The sequence below is a fragment of the Channa argus genome, chromosome 23, assembly GCF_033026475.1.
Source record: "Channa argus isolate prfri chromosome 23, Channa argus male v1.0, whole genome shotgun sequence".
In the NCBI taxonomy this organism is placed as follows: Eukaryota; Metazoa; Chordata; class Actinopteri; order Anabantiformes; family Channidae; genus Channa; species Channa argus.
In genome coordinates, this window is record NC_090219.1 from 11001058 (window position 1) to 11022807 (window position 21750).

At 43.5% G+C, this 21750-nt stretch overlaps 1 protein-coding gene across 7 annotated transcripts; it reads left to right on the forward strand.

Moving 5' to 3' along the window:
- Positions 1-444: 444 nt before the first annotated feature.
- LOC137108461 (bromodomain-containing protein 1-like) lies at positions 445-14529 on the forward strand. 7 transcript variants are annotated; one of them, XM_067493071.1, is made up of 13 exons: positions 445-764; positions 2404-3794; positions 4028-4184; positions 4274-4402; positions 4554-4682; positions 4967-5279; positions 5511-6281; positions 6411-6537; positions 6618-6748; positions 9613-9707; positions 10036-10190; positions 12223-12251; positions 13487-13625. In XM_067493071.1, exons 2-12 carry the CDS (start codon positions 2422-2424, stop codon positions 12242-12244), a joined length of 3402 nt encoding a protein of 1133 aa, XP_067349172.1. In that variant the 5' UTR covers positions 445-764; positions 2404-2421; the 3' UTR covers positions 12245-12251; positions 13487-13625. The 7 variants fall into 7 exon arrangements, with proteins under 7 accessions (XP_067349172.1, XP_067349173.1, XP_067349175.1 ...); XM_067493069.1 differs by lacking the exon at positions 12223-12251 and having other exon boundaries at positions 452-764; positions 13487-14529; XM_067493070.1 differs by lacking the exon at positions 9613-9707 and having other exon boundaries at positions 452-764; positions 13487-14529.
- The last annotated feature ends 7221 nt before the right edge of the window (positions 14530-21750 follow it).

A 21750-nucleotide genomic window follows, 5' to 3' on the forward strand; every position in this document is an offset into this window, starting at 1 on the left:
AAGATTTGAAGGGGGTAATTTCTTGGAAACATTGTCAAGGTAGAAGTGTATGAGATTAAAGTGTTTACAGAGAATCAGAGTTTTAAGTCATTAAAGATTTATAAATTGAAGTGCACATTCATTATTTTTCAAAATGTTCATTGAAACGCACATACATTCCATCTGATTGGATTTATAATTACTGTAAAGGTACTTAAGTTTATTGTTTTTGAGAGGCTAAATCTTGAAATAAGAATTATTTTAATTTAGAAGCTAACGCATTAGAAAAAAGGGGATTTGGAAATGTTTTACTTTGACCGATTGAATCTACTAACTCATTAATATGTCGTCTAAGTCTTCATTAAAACTTTTATTGATGTTGATCCTAAAAGTCTTTGCGTAAAAAAAAATGTATTGTGTACAATTTCTAAGCGTGTGAGACGTCCGGGGTTTCGTTCGTACGTGCGTGCGCGGTGACGTCACGGCAGACGGACTCGCACAGCCTACCGCATTGTTGTTGGGGGAGAAGCTCGGGCAACCGCTGAGCTCCACCACTTCCAACTGCTCCTAAACAGCCACTCGGTGTTTCCCTTCATCAAAGTGTAACACCTGGAACCAGCTCTGGATCGCCCTGGATACCTGTCGGTCACTCTCAGGTTCTACACGGTTCAGCGCGAGCCGCCATTGGATGACCGGACTGAATGTGGATTTAACTGCCGCTTCGTTCCGCAGGCCGCGCCGCCATTGCTGCTGTTTTTATAAGCGGAATTCCTGAAAATAACGAGGTAAATTCAGTCTTAATGCCACCTCGCCTCCTTGATATCTGTTCCCCCAGTTTGGATATGTTCAAAGTCAAATCGTCTCTGCGTTACGCTGAGGAAAAGTCCGCTTTTTCAATCGAGGCAGTTTCTTGTTGTGTTGGTCGCCATATTTCCTCCCTTCTCGGTTTGTGTGGTGCTAGCGGGCTAATGTGAACCCTGTTTGTGGACGGAGTGTCCTAATGCGTTTAATCGGTGATCGCAGAGGCCACATCCTGATGGGGAACACTGTCTGGGTATTAATTTCTTTTTACAGAGTTGTGTGTCGAAGGTCACGTCGGGGCAGTTTGTATCAGTCTCGCAGATCCCCGCTCTGGTTCGGTTTGGGCTAAGTTAACGTTAGTCGCAGCTATCGGTTAAAGTCACCGTTTCAGTAACTGGGAGTAGAAGCTGCTGTTAGCCGCTGATACTCGACAACAACCAGCTTTCGGCAGCTTCAGTCAGGCCAGCTGAGCCAATCGGAGGCTCACTCTAGTAGGTGAAACGTGAAAGGTGGATCGCTGCTGTCGGCACAGTTCTTTCATTCATAAGTTTTTCACTGAAGGTTATGCGTTTCCGCCCCCTGTATTATAATTCTATTCAGCGTCTTACTTAAAAGCACGTTGAGTTAAAGCTGCTAGCTGATATCCACGAGCTCTTTAAAGAAGCATGTGTCGTTGTGGCTTAGAGCTGCATCCGATTATTAGCAATAACTACCGATTAATCGGCTGTTTGCTTCCGTGACGCGATGAAACGCAAATAGTCAAAGCTGCCTGTGCAGGGAGACGTTGCCTCGTTTGACCAGTCAATTCTAAGATTAGAACCAAAGTTGTGACCAGTTACGTTGACACATTAGAGGAAATGGGTTCATCAGCTTTCAATACACATGTCACACTACATGTACCAGGATACAGATGCAACTATGTAGAGCTGAGATGATTATTTGCGAAGATCTTTTGTTGTTCACCAAAACCTTTTCGTCACTTAGTTGTTTAAGTCAACTTGTAAGTCATTAAGAAAGCATTTCTGAGTAGGAACAGGTGTTTGTTTTGGCAGTTTTTTCCTTTTGTTGTCGGATATTTGATATGTCACATTGGGCTCAGTGAAGGATTATTTATTGTTCTCATTTCACAAACACTATATATATTGAATATATATTCATTATAAGAATGAGGAAAATAGACTAAGGTACTGTTGTATCACTAAATCACTAGTAGTGTTGTATCACTAATGTAGACAGAATGTTTTCATAATCTGCATCAGCCAATAGATGTTGACAATAATTAATGCTATGTGTTTCCAGATGAGACCTGGCTGCACTATGTGACACTGGCACTTAGTTTTTTCCCTGTATTTTGTCTTTACGTTTGCCCCGGTCTGATTGAATGCTGGTGGAGGAGGCGACATCCTTGTAAAAACATATTAACCACCTAAGAGTGTTCTTGCAAGGCAACACTGAGGGTTAATAAGGTTAATCATTAATGCAGGTTCTGTTAGATCCAGCACACACTACTCTGAATGCTGCCTATTGCTTCACAAGGCGAGTTCGTGACTTAAACAAATGTAGTTGTTTTCACAGTTTTACATTGTACTATTGACACTGGTGTTTTGTTTCTTTGACTTTTAGGCTCTTCGCGGCTTCAGTATGAAGAAAAAAGCTCGAAATCACCGCTTGTCTGTGCTGAAGAGGGATTCATCTCCCATCAAACCATCACCCAACCGAGAGACGCTGACGTACGCTCAAGCTCAGCGAATAGTGGAACTAGAGGTGGACGGCCGCGTGCACAGGCTCAGCATCTATGACCATCTAGACGTCCTCGGTGATGATGACCCGATGGCTCAGGAGATCATGGAGTGCAACAGTAACAAGGAGAACAATGAGAAGCCCCAGCAGGTCCTGGTGCGCTCTGTGCGTCTCAAAAACAACCAGCAGAAGAAGATCGCAGCACTCACAGCCTCACATGGCAGCAGCGGGACCCACAGCAGTGCCACTGGCTTGTTAGAGCCAAAGGTTAAAATGGTTGAATACAATCTGCCGGTGGTGCCAAAGAGGCCGGCGGCATATTATAAATACACGGAAAAGACGGCGGAGGAGCTAGATGAGGAGGTGGAGTATGACATGGATGAGGAAGACTATGCCTGGCTGGAGCTCATTAACGAGAAGAGGAAGAGTGAGGGCATCAGCCAGGTGTCACACAATCTGTTTGAGTTCCTCATGGACCGCTTTGAGAAGGAATCTTATATGGCCACTCAGGGTCAGAGCGACCTGCAGACCCTGGTGGACGAGGACGCTGTCTGCTGTATCTGCATGGACGGAGACGGAGCGGACAGTAATGTCATCCTCTTCTGTGACTCCTGCAACATTGCTGTGCACCAGGAGTGCTATGGTGTGCCATACATTCCTGAGGGCCAGTGGCTGTGCCGCCACTGCCTGCAGTGTCCATCGCAACCAGCTGAGTGTGTCTTTTGCCCCAACAGAGGCGGCGCCTTAAAGAAGACCGATGACGATCGCTGGGGCCACGTAGCATGTGCCTTGTGGGTCCCTGAGGTTGGCTTCGCCGACACCGTTTTTATTGAGCCTATTGATGGTGTTCGCAACATTCCGCCGGCACGCTGGAAGCTCACTTGTTACCTTTGTAAGGAGAAGGGCATCGGAGCGTGCATCCAGTGCGACAAGATCAATTGTTACACAGCCTTTCATGTCAGCTGCGCTCAGAAAGCCGGCCTCTACATGAAGATGGAGCCTGTCAAAGAGATGACAGCATCGGGGGCAACCACCTTCTCTGTGAAAAAGACCGCGTACTGTTGCAGTCACACGCCTGTGGGCTGTGACCGCCAGCCACTCAACATCTACGAGGAGCCACATCCAAAAAATGGAGCCTGCCACAAGAGGCCTGATAAGAGGGGGAAGGCTCGGGCCAAGAGTTGGCAGAAGAAGAAGAGTAAGAGAATAGAGCCCGAACCAGAACCAGTACCTGAGACCCCTGTCAACTCTGGGCCCAGTATCACTGCTTCAAGGTAGGTAGGAAACAGAGACCCACAGAACACGTCTTCCACTTCAGGTGTCAATCAATACTGAGTTAATGCCATCCACTTTTTCTGACCACTGAGAGCCTCCTACAAATAAGGACAAAAATCTAAAATATTAAGTTTATGTATGTGGTTGTGATTCTGCCCTTCCCCTCTGGATGCTGACTGAAAGAAATGGGGGTTTAGTGCTGATTGTATGCGTTTCTTTCTCTGTGGGTCAGTTTTGACACCATTCTGAATCAGGTGGCGGTTCAGAGGAAGCGTCAGTTTGTTGAGCGGGTGCTAAGCTACTGGGTGCTGAAGAGGCAGTCGAGGAACAATGTGCCGCTCATCCGCCGGTTGCAGACCAACCCTCAGCCGCCCAAAGCCAAGCAGATGGTCAGTGCTGCAGAATTATATCCACTTCAGGCAGTGGGGGATTATTACAATTATTTTAATTGGTTCGTATAACTAAATGTTTTCCCCAGGATCGCGTGGAGACCAACAAGGCGCTGAAGGAGCAGCTGAAGGAGTGGCACCGCCTCCGCCATGATTTGGAGCGAGCTCGTCTGCTCCTGGAGCTCATCCGGAAGAGAGAGAAGCTCAAGAGGGAGGAAGTAAAGTCATTTCACAATTTACTAGTGTCTAACTCTAACCAGCCACCTCATACAAAAGCCTTTATCATGATGCTGTGAATTTTGCAATGAGTGTAGATAATGTTTGGCCGTGTTCACATGTATTGAAGCTGTTTGTGTGTTCTCACATCAGATGAAGCTACAGCAGTCGGTGCTGGAGATCCAACTGACGCCCTTCAACATCCTGCTGAGAGCTGTGCTCAGTCAGCTGCAGGAAAAAGACAAGTACAGCATCTTCGGTCAACCTGTCAGCACAAAGGAGGTTTGCAACTGGTTTTTAGTCCAATTAACTGAATTAGTTTTAGAAAATGCTGCAGCAGATGCTTTGGATAGGTTTTTGTAACATACTGTATTTTTTAGATTTATAATAACCCTGTATGTTGTAGATGTCATAAGAAACCTTGTTCTTGTTCTCTGACGGCCACCTAAAAGTTTTCTGTGGCTTCAGCTGTATCTCGTGATCTACATCAGCAAACAGAACTATAAGAAATCTGTAATGTCCTCAGTCTGCCTGCAGCAGCTGATGTGTCTCCTCCTCTCCTCCAGGTTCCTGACTACCTGGACCATATCAAGAACCCTATGGACTTCTCCACCATGAGAAAACGCATAGATGCTCATTGTTACAGGAGCTTGGAGGACTTTGAGGCTGACTTCAACGTCATTATCTCCAACTGCATGACTTACAATGCCAAGGACACTTTCTTCTACAAGGCAGCTCAGCGGATGCAGGACCATGGAGGAACCATCCTTCGCAGGGCTCGCAAAGAGGCTGAACGGATCGGCTTCGACTTCCCCAGTGGGTTGCATCTGCCCGAGACCCCAAAACTGGAGGCGCCGCCCCCCTTCTCTTGGGAGGATGGTAAATTAGCTGATCATTAAGAAAATAAAAATCTCCTGATGACATGTTGTTTTTCCTCACATGATCTGATTCCAGTGTCTCTGCTATGTGGATTTGTTGTCGTTCTGCCTCACCCGTTGTATATTTTGATTGTGGTCACACTCTGAATGTTTTTGAGTTGTAGAAACTTGTTTTGGGCATATTTCATTATTTTTAGCTTTTGATTAAACTGTGACTGTCTCTTTCACTCAGTGGACCGTCTCCTGACCCCTGCATACCGTCAGTTGACCCCCCTGGAGGATCAGCTGAAGGAACTGCTGGAGAAATTTGACCTGAGCACAGCTATGAAGCACAGCCCGTCCCGCAGTAAGCGGCTTAAACTGCTCAAGAAGACCATCATGGAGGTCCGCAGCGAGATGAGCCTCAAGAAACCTCTCCCCACGCCTCCACCCACCACCTTTGAGCCCTTCGTGACCCCCACAGAGTCAGACGGGAACACTGTACCTGAACCTCCAGCAGAGCCCCGCACTCCACAGGACAAGTCTTTAACTCCGCCACCGTTAGAGCCGTTAACCTCACCATCGCAGCTTAACATTCTACCCAGCAACTCAGAGCAGCCCTCTCTGAAGCCCGTCAAGCCCAGTGCAGAACAGACTCCAATGGAGCTTGACGGTGACACGTCTACCTCAGTACCCCCAGACACCCCCAATGGGCACATCCCAGACCCACTGCTCCTTAATGGCAACCTCAGCACTGAAACCTCTGGCAACTGCAGCCGACGGACCAATGTCCTCTTTCGCAAGTCCAAGAGTGCCAGCCCACAGAAACCACCTAAGGCCCAAGAGGCATCCGCTGTGTCACCGCCGCCCCTCGGCGCCAAAACCTTCTTGTCAGTGGTGATACCTCGATTGGAGACGCTCCTGCTCCCAAAGAAAAGGACCCGCAGCAGCAGTGCCAATGGTGAGGAGGATGACCATGAGACGCCAATTAAACGCCTTGACAGAGGTGGTCCCTCTGAAAATGGTATTTATGCTTTGAAACTAAATGAAGTCACAGCAAAAATATTCACTGATACATTTACTGGAATGTAAAAGTGTGAAATGTATTTTTTAACTACATTGCAGTGCATTTCCTGTATTTATTTTTCTTAAGGAATAGCAAACGGTTTTGTGGTGGAGAGGAAGGATATCTCATCGTTGCCTCGCCTGGTGGAGCCTCGGCGCCGCTGTGCCTCAGAGTCGAGCATCTCCTCTAGTGGAAGTGTCCTGTGCAGCTCAAGGTGACTTGAAGAAGCCACTCAGAGCCATAAATTATTCTTCCACCCAAACATCTTCCTCATCTTTCTCTTGTCACTTACAGTACTGTCATTGTAAATAAGAGTGGTAAAGGGAGGCCGGCAGCTGCCCGTAGGAGCACCTTGGACGACAGGAGCACTCTGATGACCTGCACTGAGAACGGAGACTTGACCAAAGCTGCCAAGATCTCCTCAGGTGAGCAGAGTGGTGTCTGCCTGCATAGTCTGATGAATATGCATGAAACAGCATGGCAATGCTTTGATTGGATAATTCTTATGTCTGTCTGCTGAAGATGTACTAAACATATTAACGAGTCTTTCTTTGTAAGTATACTAACACTTTTTACATGCTGGCATGGACTGTGTTGTGTATTTCTCACTTGCATCACTTTTTCTACTGTTCTTCTGTGTGACACACAACAGTGAAGAGTCCGGGGGCCTTTCAGGTTCTTGGTTAACTCGGCAGAGGCACAAAGCTGCAGCTTTAAGCTGTAAAGGAAACAGATGAGGAAAAAAAAAAAACAGGAGACACATGACGGACAAGGTGGAAGTGTAGTCTGTTATTTTCTCTGTGGGTTTAGTGAAACATGAGGCTCATACTACTCAGCATTGTCTACTGCATTTATCTTCAGGCCATTGTGGCATTTATTTTTGGTTTAACTTAACTGAAGTACACATTTACTTTGATTAGAATCCACAGCTCTACCGGGTGCATTGTTAAAATCAATACATTTCTTAAAGACTGACCAATGCTGGATTGTTGAGTCGAACAGGGCCTTTCAACTGCATGAACATAGTGAGTCAGAACTTTATCCCATAAAACCTGAACAGGTTCTGCTTTTCTTTCCACTGCTCTCGGTTAACTTTGGAGACTAGTTATGTGAGCTAAATGTCATACCACCATAGGAGATTGTATTAAATTCAAGTTCCGGGTTAGTTGGAGGCGGGGTAACAGGTGCTTGTGGAGCTGTCAGCAGGGATTGGCTAAAGGTAAAACGTTATCATAGCATGCACAGTGTGAAAATACACGAGCATGGGTGTAAATAACACAAGAGGAGAGGGAAGCCCAGACACTAGGGATGTCCAAACTTTTGTTAAACGGGGCCAGATCCCCTAATAAAAAATGCCCAGGGGCTGCAGTGAAGCTGACAAATATCATATATACATCACACCTAGATCAACATCTATAGGTGAATTTTACTTGAAGCTCAAAGTCCAAGTGCATAGTTCTGTGTCTTCAATATAAAACTTTTCGTCACAAACACAAAATCCTCTAACAAAATATCATTTATGAATTTCCGAAATCTGTGACACCTGTCACTTACTAAAACAAATGATACAGTATCACCTGTATCATTTGGTATCATTTGTTATCAAAATGTGATGTCATGCTTGTTCAAGTTCATAACGGAGAATCTTTGCTCACACAAATACGTGGATCCAAAAAAGCTCAGCGTTTTCTTCAGGGATTTTAGTAAAACATTTTGTAGTTTGCATCTCTCTTGGAAGCGGCGACCCTCTCTGTCAGCGTTCCTGTTTTTACACCTGTTCCACCTACGAGACATTTCTTCCTGACACTTAGCACCAAGTTTACCCAGACAGTGCTGCAGAGTGGTGCTGCCATGACAAGAGGAATCGCATCATGAACTCCAAGTTACACTCTGTTATGTTGGACAGTGCTTGCCAGCCATAAATAATACACTCTAAGGAGGAAGCCCTAGGCCATGTAAAGCCTGGCTGAGTGCCACGGATGGCCCATAGGCCGGATCCTTTACACCGCTGCCTTAGACATTTAAGTAATGGGAAGATCCATGAAGCTTCCGGTTGTGGTTCATATACGTTCTGTGGTGGAAAAAACGGCATAAGGGGGTGAAAGTGGGTTAGTAAGACAGAGCGGGAGGAGCTGTAGATCAGAATCTATATGTGGAAAAATTTAAGACAGTAAAAGCAGTAAAACACTTATCATTATTAATAGTTTATTTGATGACTCAAAAACGGACTCATTCAGTCAGTAAATTCAGCTCCAATCCCACTGAACTGTGTGCAAAATCATCCTCCCTACTGTGGCTGAGCGTTACCAGTTTAACAGCTGCTCTTCCGTCAGTCCACAAGAAAAAAAACAAGTAAAAACACATAAATATATTGCGTAGTTGCATATATGTATGTATGTGCATGTAGCTGCACACTAATTAAGTCTATAACTTGATCTACAATGCAAACTAGAACCCTACACACATCTGTTTTTGAGAAGCTAATACAGTTCATTTTTCTTAAAATGTGGTCAGATCCTTATTTGAGTCACAGTTATGAACAAACAATAATAAAGTAATAGCACACATCTTTGTATTTTTCTTGTCCATATTGGAATGTTCAGGGGGTAGGTTGGAGAAGCCACTCAACCAACGACATCACAGAACTGCTCATGAGTGTACTGATTGTGCTGACACTGACATAGGAGAAGACATCAGTTTGTTGGGCAGAGAAGCACTGTCCATTGGCCCTGGAGTAGACCCTGAACACACCGCAGAGATTATGCCATCTCAGCTGGGAACAGGTGCCAAAGCAGCTGAAACATGTTGATGGGAAGAAGGTTACCCGGACTGCCTTGTTGATCCTCGTGCCACTGTGACCTGATCCTACCTAAGCTGAGGATGGAGGGGTGGGTGGATGGAGACTACCAGAGTTGGAGACCAGCTGTATCTGTATTTTTGCCAAGCTTGATGTCTGAACCCGGGTTTACCCCTGTTCACATTCACACGCATTCATTTTCAGCCGCGCACCTTTATGCAGCAAGAGGCCGCGTTGGCTGTCATGAAGGACGGCACCAACAACCCGAAGAGGAAAGGATTGGTGTTCAAATAGCCCCACATCTGCCCCGATGCAGATCTACTCAGGACAAGTCTAATTTCTCACAGCATTCTTAGTCCTAACAGTTTTTTAAAGGTGATCTTTAAAAAACGTTTGTGTGAGCTCCTCCTGTGTGTTTGGCTGTGTGTTCAGACTGGTTGTGCTCTCTGTTGCAGTGAATCCTTCATAACTTGCTTGTCGTTGTTCCTGTAGAGGTGTGGAAGCCCACCGCTGCTTCTGCATTTGTTCTGGAGCCTCTTAAACTAGTTTGGGCTAAATGTAGTGGATTTCCCTCCTTCCCTGCCCTGGTGAGTCAGTGTCAGTCCCCTCTATGTCTCATTACCCATCTGCCCCTTTGCCCATTGTGTGTGCCGTAGCTCGTGATGTGTGCTCACAACTATGTGGGAGCTTCCAGCTGGCCAGCTATTGACTGCTTGGTGTGTGTGGAATCAGCCGCTTTGCTCCAAGCATGTTCGATGTTGCCTTGCATGCTTGTGTCTCTGAGTGCGGGCTTCTTCTGTGCAGCCGCTGCCACCAGAATTTATTCCACACTTTTTTTTGTGACAAGGCTGCCTCACTCACCATCCAGGTCTCTGTGGTGTGGGTTTTTTTTTTTTTTTTTTTGGGTCTTCACAGATCATGGACCCCACACTGCGGAGGATGGCCTGTCAGCGCAACGGGGTGGCGCTTCCCCAGCCCCCGCGGGACGTTCTCAGACTCGGAGAGCGGATGCAGTTCAGGTCCGCAGAGAAACTCTTCCTCGTCCACTTCTTCGACAGCAAGCGCAGCTGGTGAGGAACTGATTCCCTTAAGTTAGCAAACCCTTTCTTAGAAAACAGTCAGGGTAAAATAATTACACTATGAAGGCAGATAATTAGTCGTCGGTAAAACGTTTGACCGCCGCATTTTGGACACGTTTAAAATGCCAGAATTCTATTACGTAGCCTTTAGTAAAGCCCACGCACCAAAACTTGGTTCTCAGTTTTTATGACTTTTCTACAAGAGAAAAGGGTGGAGTAAATTTTTCTGTAGCTGTTCAACTATCGTGAGGTGACAGTAACATTAAGCCGGATTTAACATCAATGTTTACTTTATTATTATCATCTTTGTCGGACACACATACACGCCGTACTTTCATACACAGGAAAATGGTAAAAAAGTTAAAGCTTGCAAATAAATACTAAAAACAGAAGTATTTATACTGTAACTTTCTTTTTTGTTACTTCTGAGGATGAAGGATCATTTGTACTTGCTAAATGTGCATTAAATATTATGTTACTTAAAAAAATATTTTGAGCATTAGCTGATCCAGTATTAGCTTTTGTGTCCAATATTCCCCTTGTTTAAATGTACTTCAAAAAAAGACAGAAAACTTCTCTGATCTTTTTGTATTTAATTTATATTTGACAAAAGTACACGCATTCTTTACTTGAGTAGAAGTACAGCTCTGGAAAAAGTACGAGACCTGTTTCAAATTCTTTACTCAAGGAAAAGGGAAAAAGTGCAGGCTGTGAAACGTTAAACAGTGCAGCTCTATGAGCTGTTTCTGAGCAAAGCTAACTGGACCTTGCATCATGTTAAATGGGACATTATGGAACATCTAACATCAAAGTGAGTCATGAGCATTACTTTGGCTCCAAAGTGCAAATCAGTGTTTAGTGTTCGCACATTGACATTGCTGAGGACTTACCAGACATTCTTCCTTCATCTTTTGTGGAAACTAAACTAACATTTTTTTGTATGAAGCTCTGCTGGGTCAAAGTGAACAGACGGTGCTGACACAGCACTTGTCTTTTGAGTCAAGATCATTGCTGGTGTAAGAAGAGCTGACATGTCTGGGTCAGTAGACACTGGTGCCAATGGTCTGGCGTTCCAGACTTTTCCAGACTTTCGTGTGGACGTGTTGATGACAAGAATTTCCTGTGACTGCTGTGAAACCAGGCAAATACAAACAGCTGAAGGTGAAGAACTCATACGAACACAGCAACTATGTGGAACTGGAAGGACAACGAAATTTGTGAACTTCTGTCTGTACAGGTCCCTGCTCGATGTGCCCCTGCACCACCCCTTGCCCAGTTACCTGGAGTAACTTCTTCACAAGTGAGAACTCGTCTAACGCAGAATACCTTCTGATGTCGGTCCTCTTCCCTGATCCTCCTGACATTCTCTAGAGTTCAGAGGTCCACAGAACAGAAAGCTCTTCTTGGTGCATTAATAAAGCTTCATGTGGACATGAATCCAACAAGCTCAAACCGTTGTTGTTGACATCCAAGTGAAAAGCACTGCACTGCATTGCAACACTGGTTTGTGTTGATCCCAGGCAGGGTTCACCCTCAACGACCCACACCAGGTCTAGTCCTTGTGCTTAAGGAGGACACTGGGGTCAGTTGTTTGCTCCCTGACTTTGTGCCTGATTCATATCCAGGAGGATGGGAGCTTTCAGTCCACAGAGGATATTTTGCCTGCAACACACTGTAAGTGTGGGATCTCTCCGCTTGTCAGGAATCATGAGACACTTCATTAAGTGGAAGATTTGTTTTCTAAAAGTTTTCAGCACTTTTGCTTATTCCTAAACTGGGTTTCAGTGTGTATGGGTGGACTTGTTACTCAGTTCATCTAGCACTGCTTACCTTTTCCTTGCTTTGTCTAGCTGCATACACTCTAGGCTTTATTATGTAAAGTGCCTTGAGGTGATATAAATCGAGTTAAATTGAAGTATCCCCAGGCTGATTACTGAAGCCGTTTTCTTTGTAACTGGAGTAGAAGCTGTTTCATTCACCTCCCTGCTAATATCTTTTTCACCTTCTTGGCTGTCTGACATAGGGGAAGGAGGACCAGGATGTAGTGCTAAGGTGTGTTTTTGGCTCTCATGTTCCATACACTTACATGCCACTGTGCAGCCTTTTGCCACACACTGAGTTGACTCACAACCCCTGTAACAAACTTGCTTTTCCTTTAGAATAACTTCTGTTTGTCAGTAGGTTTAATTCTGAAGGTTTGACATGATTTCAAAGATTGGGGCTTTTAATGTATTGGGGTATTGCTCATTTCCATTCTCAGAAGCACTTTACATAGGTGGAGGCACCGTTGGCACTGCTCTATTTTGCGCACATTTACAGAAGCTTGTTTGCCATTTTTAAAATGTATTTCTCAGGTTTTGAGCTCTGGTCACTGGGGTGGGAACAACTGGGATCATTTTTTTACTCCTGCCTCTTGCCCTTACAAAGCTGGAGAAGCGAGCTAAAGCACGATATGCAGCTTCATGTGGCTACAAGGGAATTTATAGTCCAAATATGACAAACCTAGTAGTTCCACCGACTTTTCTACACTCATTACCTGAAGAACATGCCCAGCTGTTTTAGCCTAACGTAGTCTTCAGCCTTCAACCTTTTGATTCTAATCTTTGCCAGGCTAAGATGAGCTGCCATGGTGCCATTCTGCACCAAGCCATTTTATCATTAAATCCACTTTTTCAGTGGATGAAAGGTCTTCGGTAGCAAATGATGCCTAAAAAAAAAAACCCAAAAAAACACATCTTTCAAAGTTCCAAATGGTAGAATAAGAAAACTGAGTCTCTGCAGCGGTGACGCTTACCACATTCATCCATATTAGCTTTGGGTAGATTCTATATTACGTCTAATTTGAAGCAAAATAACAGAACCACAACAGTATTTTGTTCGTAGGCTCTTAAAAGCGATAAATCAATTACTTGCGGCCAAATGGCGTCGACAGCAACAATGTAATAGGGAAATTTTACAGCATTTTTTTACATTTTACAGAATTTTAAATTGAAATTCCAGCTCTAAAACTGCTGCTGCTAGCTGATCAAAAGGGGGCTCTGAGGTTTTTAGCAGTGCTAAATGCACTCAGAGAGCAGAACAAGAGTAAAGTTATTCTAAAAAGTCAGAGCTTATATGCAGTAGCAAAGTCTTTCACAGATCGTTGTCTCTTCTTGAGATTCATCCCATCAGTAAATAATATAAGCAGTAAAAAGTTAGTTGATGTCAGAGTCAGGTGTCTGATACAATGGGGAGTGAGAAGGTTTTACCTGCCCGATGAAACACTGACCTGTCTCCTTTCTCCTCAGGCAATGGCTTCCTAGATCCAAGATGGCTCCCTTCGGTATCAACCCGAGTCTTGACAGAATCAAGCTGATGGAGGCTCGCTCCTCCCACGTCCGAAAAGCTGTGCGGCTTGCCTTTGACCAAGCCACGAACCACATGAACCATGTTGGCGGGGAGCTGGAGCCAGTTGCTGAACTCGCCGTCACGAACTGAACCCCCCCCCACCACCATTTCCCAAATCCTCCGATCGTCCATCGTTCCTGTTTGACTGAATTTTGTTTCGAAGATCGCCGCCGCAGAGATGTTCAATTTCTGCCTCGTACACACAACACACACGCACGTCATGTTTACCAATTCCTGCAAACTGGAACTGGATCATTTCACACCCTTCTGCACATCTGTCCACTCCCACCCCGTCTGCAATACTGTAGCTTGTGTTGGCCATGTTGTTTTGTCAAAGAGCTATGCAATGAAAACGACTCGGTTAGCGGGTGCAAAATCCAATTTTGGCTGTGAGAACTGTAAAATCATGGGTCTAAAGCCGTTGAATGTGTCAGAGTCTGACCTCTGACCTCCTTAAATGTGCTGCAAGACTGCTGCAAAAATCTCACTGCCATGAAAATGTCCATCTGTGTGTGAGTCTGAGTGTGTGTGTGTGTGCGTTTGTGTGACAGCAGCAGCTCCTGTAAATATCCTGTATAAGGCCTGACACTAATTTATTCACTCCCTCAGTTTGTTTTGGTACACGTTCATGTATTTATACGGTCGGCGGTGATGAATTCTGCTGGTGCTATCTCCACAGAGAGAACAAAACTAACATGCATACTGTACTGAACATGTTTATTTCAGCTCTCTTTTTTTTACGGTTTTTGTAAATTATTGAGTTCTCAAGCTTTCAAGTTCTCGCATCTCTGGCATTAAGGTTTTTTTATGTTCTTACTGGACTACATCTTTTTGTTGTTTGTACATATTTATATAAAATCTATATAGAAGCTCTCAAAGTTTAAAATGCCTAAAGTGCATCATTCACACCAAAACCAAAACCAAATCTGCTGCCCACATGCTTCCCACTAATGTGTGTGTGTGTGTGTGTTTGTTTTTTGTTTTTGTTTTTTTCCAATTTAGTTTGTGTTTGCAGGTTTTTGGTCTTTTTTTTTGGTTTTGTTTGTTTGTGTGCTGTGATGACTTCAAGTCTTTTGTTAATATGTCACAAAATCATCTTTTCCACCTGAACTGAGCTTCAGTCAGCTGTAGAAGAGAAGAGAATGTGCCTGTACTAATTTATTGTAAAGCAGAAAATGTATATGCATTACTTTATAGAGTATTGTAACAAAATACTAAGGGCACACTAGAAGCCACATGTAGAGGCCCCTCCTCTTCTTTTGGCCTTTTTGTTTTTGTTTTAAATAGCATTAAATTTGCGTGGTGAGGTGATAGTGACTGATTTACTCTGGCAGGGTAGTGATTTTTTTTTTTTATTTTATTTTTTTTTTGGTTCCTGTGGATGTGGATGTTGTGTGTAAATAGATTTGGTACTTTAGCTGATTCTCTGGGAAAAACCACAGTTATAGCCAACGGGAGCAGAAACCAGCCGACAGCAGGCTGGTGGGATTTTTTTATACTAAAACACTGAAAAATTAAAATATGTTATGGAATCACTGATTGAATGTGTCCTGGTTTTCACTCCTATTAATTAAACAAAAAAAAAGATTTTTTTTTTAAATTTTTTTTTTAATGCATGAGCAATATGCATGAAATTTCATATTTCACCGTTTGCAACTTTATTTTGTGTTAATTTCAATCATGTTTTTTTTTTATTGTGTTTATTTTACATAAAGATTACTAATATGGAGAAAACTTCTGTGAAACATTCATTTTACTAATTTTAAAGGTTTGGAACTGTTTTATCTGTCTGAAGCAATTGAAATGTACAATTTAACATTAAGGAAAGTATATTTGTGTTGAAACCAAATACAGACACTTTATTAGAAATGAGTTGGTAATAAAACATTTTTTTAAAAGCAAATGTTGGGTTCAAATAAATAAATTAAAGTGAGTATAAGTTTGCAAAACAAGTACCCAACGTAAAACTAACTCCATCAACAGCAACTCTTCTGCATTTCAGTAGCTCGTCACAAGGTGGAGCAGTTGTTCTGTGTCTGGGACAGAGAAACTGCAGCCGTCTCAAGAATGAAACCTCAAAAATTTCGATTGAATTTAAAAAAAAAAAAAAAAAAACCCACACAAACATGTTCACACAGATTATTATTTGGTTTTATTTTCGAGCAGACAGGAAATGAGAGGAACAGAATGCAGGAAAAGACCCCAGATGGCTCTGAAAAGAGGACGTTTTAAACATCCGTGCAGCGTCTAACCACAAATTCACATGAGATGTGAGACATCGGTTGTGTTTAAGCCCTTCAATAGGACAAACCTCCTCAGTAAAGGCCTACGTGCACTTTTCAGTGCTACTTAAAAATGTAAAGACTAAAGAAAACGTAATTCTGAGGCAAATCTGTTTTTATTGTGTCATGGAGGTAGTGACGTCTTTGTGAAGTCTAAGTCTTTGTCCTGCCTGTGTTTGAATGCGTTTTGATTCAAATAACGAATCACAATGTTCATGCAAAATGCTGCAACACAATGGGGTTTCCGGGCCGTTCACGTGTCTCCCTGATTTGTCCATCACAGCAACACGTTTAAAGATCCCAGTGCAAGAAGCCCACAGCAACCACAAGGCAAAACCTGGATGATGTGTTCACTGTGGCATTGTGTGAGGACAAACCCCAGTGAGAAGATTATTCCTGGGAACATTTCTGTCACAGCTGCTCATGTTCCACAGGTCGCATTTCCCCAGTCCTGCATCTTCTGAGTATCGGTTGATATTTAGCTGGTGACTCCTCGTCATCGACTAATTAGCTGCAGATATTTTGGCCGTCCCGAGCTCCTCGTCTTGCTCAGCCACACGCAGACTCTCTCTGGCGTCTCTGGAGGTTCCAATGACTTTGAAGCTGGAGATAATTATCCATGTAGGCTGGTAATTAACAGTGTCCAGCTCATAAATAAACACATTTCCTCTGCACACACCATTACAGCAGCTGTTGGCCTGACTCGGATACTTTTGCTTTCAATTCACTTTTAGGTCTCTGATCTGGGATGAATTTTGTTGCAGCATGTTTTTCTCACATTTTTATATGTTTCCATCCCCTAAATCCTTTTGCTTTTCACATACTTAAAAACATGACCAACCAACAGTTTCTTTCTCTGTATTCTTTGTCTGCTTCCTTCTGGACACAACACAAGATTTCCCACCATGGAAACATTTTCACAGCCATGAAAGCTGATCAAAAATTCTCCAGTATCACAAGGAGTGAACCAATATGAACAGACTCGTTTTCTGTTTTGCTGCAACCATTTTCCAAGCTTGAAATGTTGCAATCTGTGTGGCTGGTGTGTTTTAATTGCTCTTGGACAACACTGGAGGTCCATGGTTCAGATGAATCCACTAACCCAGGCTGCACCCAATGGGGTGACAGGAAATTCACTGCATGGGATTATTGAATATGAATAATTTGGGTCGGAGGTCGAGTGTTTTTAAATGTAACAACACACAGAAAGGCTTTGGTCAAAAGTGCAAACATTTGTGTTTTTGCAGATTTCTACAAAGATTCCTGTGCAGAGCAAAGTGGAGCGCACGGTGCAAAATGCTTGTTTTTCTACTCAAAAGTGACAAACTGGATACTGACGTCAAAATACAAACACCCCATCCAGTAGTGGGCAAACTTTCTATGGAAAGTACTGATTTGACCTCTGGTATTGTTTCGGGTGTCGCTAACAGAGAGGATGATGGAAGATCTGAGTTGATAAAGTTATTAAACATTATCTGAATTGGGTTACGTTATGTGCATTCAAAGCAATAAGCTTTATCAGAGCACCTATTGTACCCTGAGCTTTGTCTCTCAGGCTATGTGCAAGCTGCAGGAGCATTTTCTGATGACGGTGGTTGTTGAACTGTATTGTATAAACCTACTGTGTTTTTACACCTCTGCCCCCGACAGCTGTGGCTGGACGCGAGATGTTTTGATGTCTGTCTCATTCGTGAAGGTGATATGGCCGTAACGCCTTGAGGAAATTTCTTCAGATTGGCGCAAAATGTCGACTTAGATGAACTGATTAGATTTTGCCGGTCACGCTTCAAAGGTCTCTGTGACATCATGTCTGTTTCCTTCTTGTCAACACATTAACTTAGAAATGCTGTGAAGGAATTTCATCACATGTGGCGCAAACATCCCCTTGACTTATTGATGAACTGATTAGAATATGAATCTAATCATTTCTAGTTCAAGTCGGACTTTAAACAATGACCATGTGAGCACAGAACCTTTAAGACCTCCCTCCAAAAGTTGCTTTCAGTGTTGAATCCACAGTTCTCCCACTGTTGATCTGAAGACATTTTAAGGCCTCAACCTTCGAAATTAGTCGCTTGATGGGAAAGTTTTCCCAACTTTAGTGCAAAGTTTTGTTTTGTTTGTCCAGTGGAACAAAAACGGAAACATTTTTCAGGAGGTTCAAATAAGACTTTATCTTTGCAAGATTTCCACCTGATGTGATTAACTAAACAAGAGAATATATGGGTAGAAGGATGCTGAGGTTGGAGCTGCCAGGCAGGAGGTCTAGAGGAAGAGCAAAGAGGAGATTTATGGATGTAGTGAGAGAGGACATGAAGTTAGTCGGTGTGAGAGAAGAGGATGCAGAGGACAGGGTTAGATGGAGGCACGTGATTCGCTGTGGCGACGCCTAAAAGGGAACAGATGAAAGGAAAAGAAGAAGATACTTACAGAACAAAGAGAGGATTTAGTTCCACGTCACTACCATTGTGAAGGCTTTAGACAAGGATCCATTCACAGGCAGAATAACAGGAGGCTTTAAGAAACCGAACAGATTGCATGCGAGCACCTGACTGCTGTTAAAGACAGACTGAGAAATGATGAACCAATTCTTCAAGTTATTCATATTTACATAAAACTACAAGTGCAGCAATTTGTCAACTAACCCATTAGTTGATTGAAAAAAAAAAAAGTGTTTCAGCAACGTTTTGACAATCAGTGAAAGGTTAGGCTGAATGCTGTTTCAGTGTTGACAATGCAGGATGTGTCCTGCAGAACATTCGGTTTTGTCGCCGCTCCCTCATCCTGCATCTCGCAAGCGTGTTGTTCTTCGCCCCCATTAAATCGAGGTGTTAGAATTGTAACAAGCCTAAAGGGAAGAATGTTCAGGCTTCTGTGGAAGCTCTCTCACATTTTTAAGTCCCGTGACAGCGAGCTGCTGATTGACAACACACTAATTAACCAATAATGGAGCACGGGCTGAGCAGCACCCGCGTGGTCACAGGTGCAATCACCTTGTGCCTGCTCCCATGCTTCCTGTTCAGCCAATCTGTCGGCCGCAGAGAGCCTAATGACCTGCTAATAAGACAAATGCTCCGGAGTCCATCTTAATGAAAATCAGTCAACCCCTCCCTCGTAGCTCGCCTCTCAAAGCCGCCCCGATGCGGCCGTTGGTCATAAAGCCCGTCCTCGACCTTAAGTCACCTCGGCTCGGTAAGAAGCCACGTGGCATCAGAGAATATTAAAGAGGAGAGATGATTTCTTGAAGAGGCTGTTGGACTTTATTCTCTGTGCTGAAAGAGAAATGAGTCGACGCCTCTCAGCACAAAATGAAAACCTCCTCGTTGGGTTTTTTTTTTTCTTCCCCCACCTCTTCCCCTCTCATCTCTCGATCCCCCAGGTCATTATTGGACGTGATTGGATGAAGCTGCCTGGTCCACATGTCTGTGCTGCTGCCTGGAGACAGCTTCACACCAGGGGGAAACCTCAGAGCTTCAGAAAGTCCGAATGTGGACTGGAAAAAAAAAAAAATAAGAAAGTTAAACCTCAGACTGGGTTCATTTCTTATCCCATTACCTGGTCAGGGATTTTAATTCCATCTGGAGGCTGCATGTGGAAAGATTTTCACCTGAACCTGAGTAAAAATTATATAATTCAATATTTAATTCATGGGCTTTTGCTGGTCCTTGTGCAATTTAAATCAGCAATATGAGAATGGTATTTTAACTGCAGGAACTGCTGGACCCTTTGGTTTTTAATCAAATCTGTGATATTTTACCTTTGTGTGAAAATGGACGACCTTAAAAAGGTTTTCCAGGTAAAGGGGAAGACGCTAACACCAGCATATGGACAAAAAAGAATTAAAGCAAGTGCAGTAGCCACTTCACAAAAACACCAACGGCAGTGTAATTTGTTTGCTAAGTTGGTTTGAACCGAATATTCTTCAAAACATCCAACAAGTCGGAGCCAACGCTGACTGATGACTGACGTTGTCGTTTGCATCGTTTTAGTTTAGAACCTCAGCGGTGTCGGATACACATCATCTAAAACTTTAGTGGGAGCCATCGACACCAAAAGATCTGAATAAATGATCAGAACTCAGTGATAAAAGCTGTAATGTAAGTGACACACACACACACACACACTGAATGTGAGTCTGCAGTGTTTTTCGGTGACAGTGATCAACGTGCGGTTACAGCTGCACAACCTGCCATTATATCTAATGGGATATTGGACTCGTGTGTGTGTGTGTGTGTGTGTGTGTGTTGTGGGGAAAGTGACAGTATATTTTGCAGAGGTATGAATATTTTATGGGGTGAACTCATTAGACGCTCGGCCTCTTGGGAGCTCAGAGGAGAGTTTGTTTTGTTCCAGATTATTTGCGTGATGAATTATACATCTCTGCGATTCAACAATATGAAAACAACACGACTACAATTAGAAGGAGAAGGGTGGAGGCTATATTTACACTCCACACTTCACAGAGCCGCTTGGCCCACTTTACTGGCCACAACACGCACTTTACTTCCTGTGTGTGAAGGACACTTCACTTCCTATCAGCTTTTGAAAATGCATTTTTAAATTTTGTACATTGAAAAATCGATTATAGGTTTATACACTGCAATGACTCATTGATTTATTAGGACCACATCAGCATGTAACTGGACCAAAGTGACATTTTGCAGGTATGTTTGCTGTTTAATGTGCTGCAGCTGAGCAGCTAATCTACTGTCTAACCAGCCAACTGATATCAGCAGTGCAGTTTTCCCAGAGTTCATTCATGGGCTTGTTCCACAAGATGGTGTGTGTTCATGTGTGTAAGAAGATAAGAAGCTAATGTGGTTCTTATGTAACAGGCTTAAAACTGGTGATTTCCACTGTTTTTCTCAGACATATTTTGTTCCTCGGTGCCAAAGAACTCCAACGTTCAAAAAAACTGTTGAGAAAAATGCTGGGGACACTGAAATATGTCATGAACAACATGTTCTAGCAAATCATTTCAAACATCATAATTAAATTAGAAATCGTACAAAGACATCAAATGTTTTAATATATTTACAGCAACATATTTCCAAAGAGTTGGGACAGGGACACCAGAACGACTGGGAAAGTTGTGTAGTGCTCAGAGACAAACATCTGGTGGATCATCTCACAATTAATGATGTTAACTGGTCAGTATCACGACTGGGCGTAAAAAGAGGAACTCGGAGAAGCTGAGGCTTTTAAAAAGTGAATGAGAATCCAGGTGTGCTGCTGAGTTCCACCTGCTGTCCACCGAGTCAGTTTACCACCCGATGTAGAGGAATTATAAGCCAAAAGGGGGAAAGGTTAATGTTTCCCTATTAGTAATAATGCATGTTTAACACATGTACAGCAAATTAATAAGTTTTAAAAACAGTTTGTCAGCATTGTGGTGTTGAGCAGTGGCAGATACTACAGGTTCAACAAATCCAAACGTTGAATCATGTCAACTGGACTTCTTTCTTCTTGGTTACCAACCTTTCACCACTTCTCCAAGCAGCTTCTTCAGTCTGAATAAAATAGCTAGTGAACCCAGTTATATCCTCCAATGTAGCCTTTGTTCCACCCTAGGCTCATTAAGGTTGGAGGTGGGAAAAGACCCCTAAGATGGGGGTCATTAGGTGGATGTGTGCAGTGGTCTTAATCTCCCTGGGGATGAGTGAAAGGGCAGCATGAGAAATGGGAGACAGGTTGTGCCTGAGGCCTCGTCCTCTGTTGAGAGAAGGATTCTCCATGTGAACATAAATGGCTTCACGTCCTCCTCTCTCATACCATCTGTCTTCTCTGTCCAAAATGTGGACACTGTCACACTCAAACGAGTGTCCTTTGTCCTTCAGGTGTATGTACACTGCTGATTCTGGTCCTGAGAGCTTCCTTCTCCT

Coding starts and splice junctions, on each gene's coding strand:
- LOC137108461 (XM_067493069.1), top strand. CDS start 2,422: ATGAAGAAAAAAGCTCGAAATCACCGCTTGTCTGTGCTGAAGAGGGAT. Junction 4,403..4,553: donor AGAAGCTCAAGAGGGAGGAA/GTAAAGTCATTT, acceptor TTCTCACATCAG/ATGAAGCTACAGCAGTCGGT. Junction 9,708..10,035: donor TTCCCTCCTTCCCTGCCCTG/GTGAGTCAGTGT, acceptor GGGTCTTCACAG/ATCATGGACCCCACACTGCG.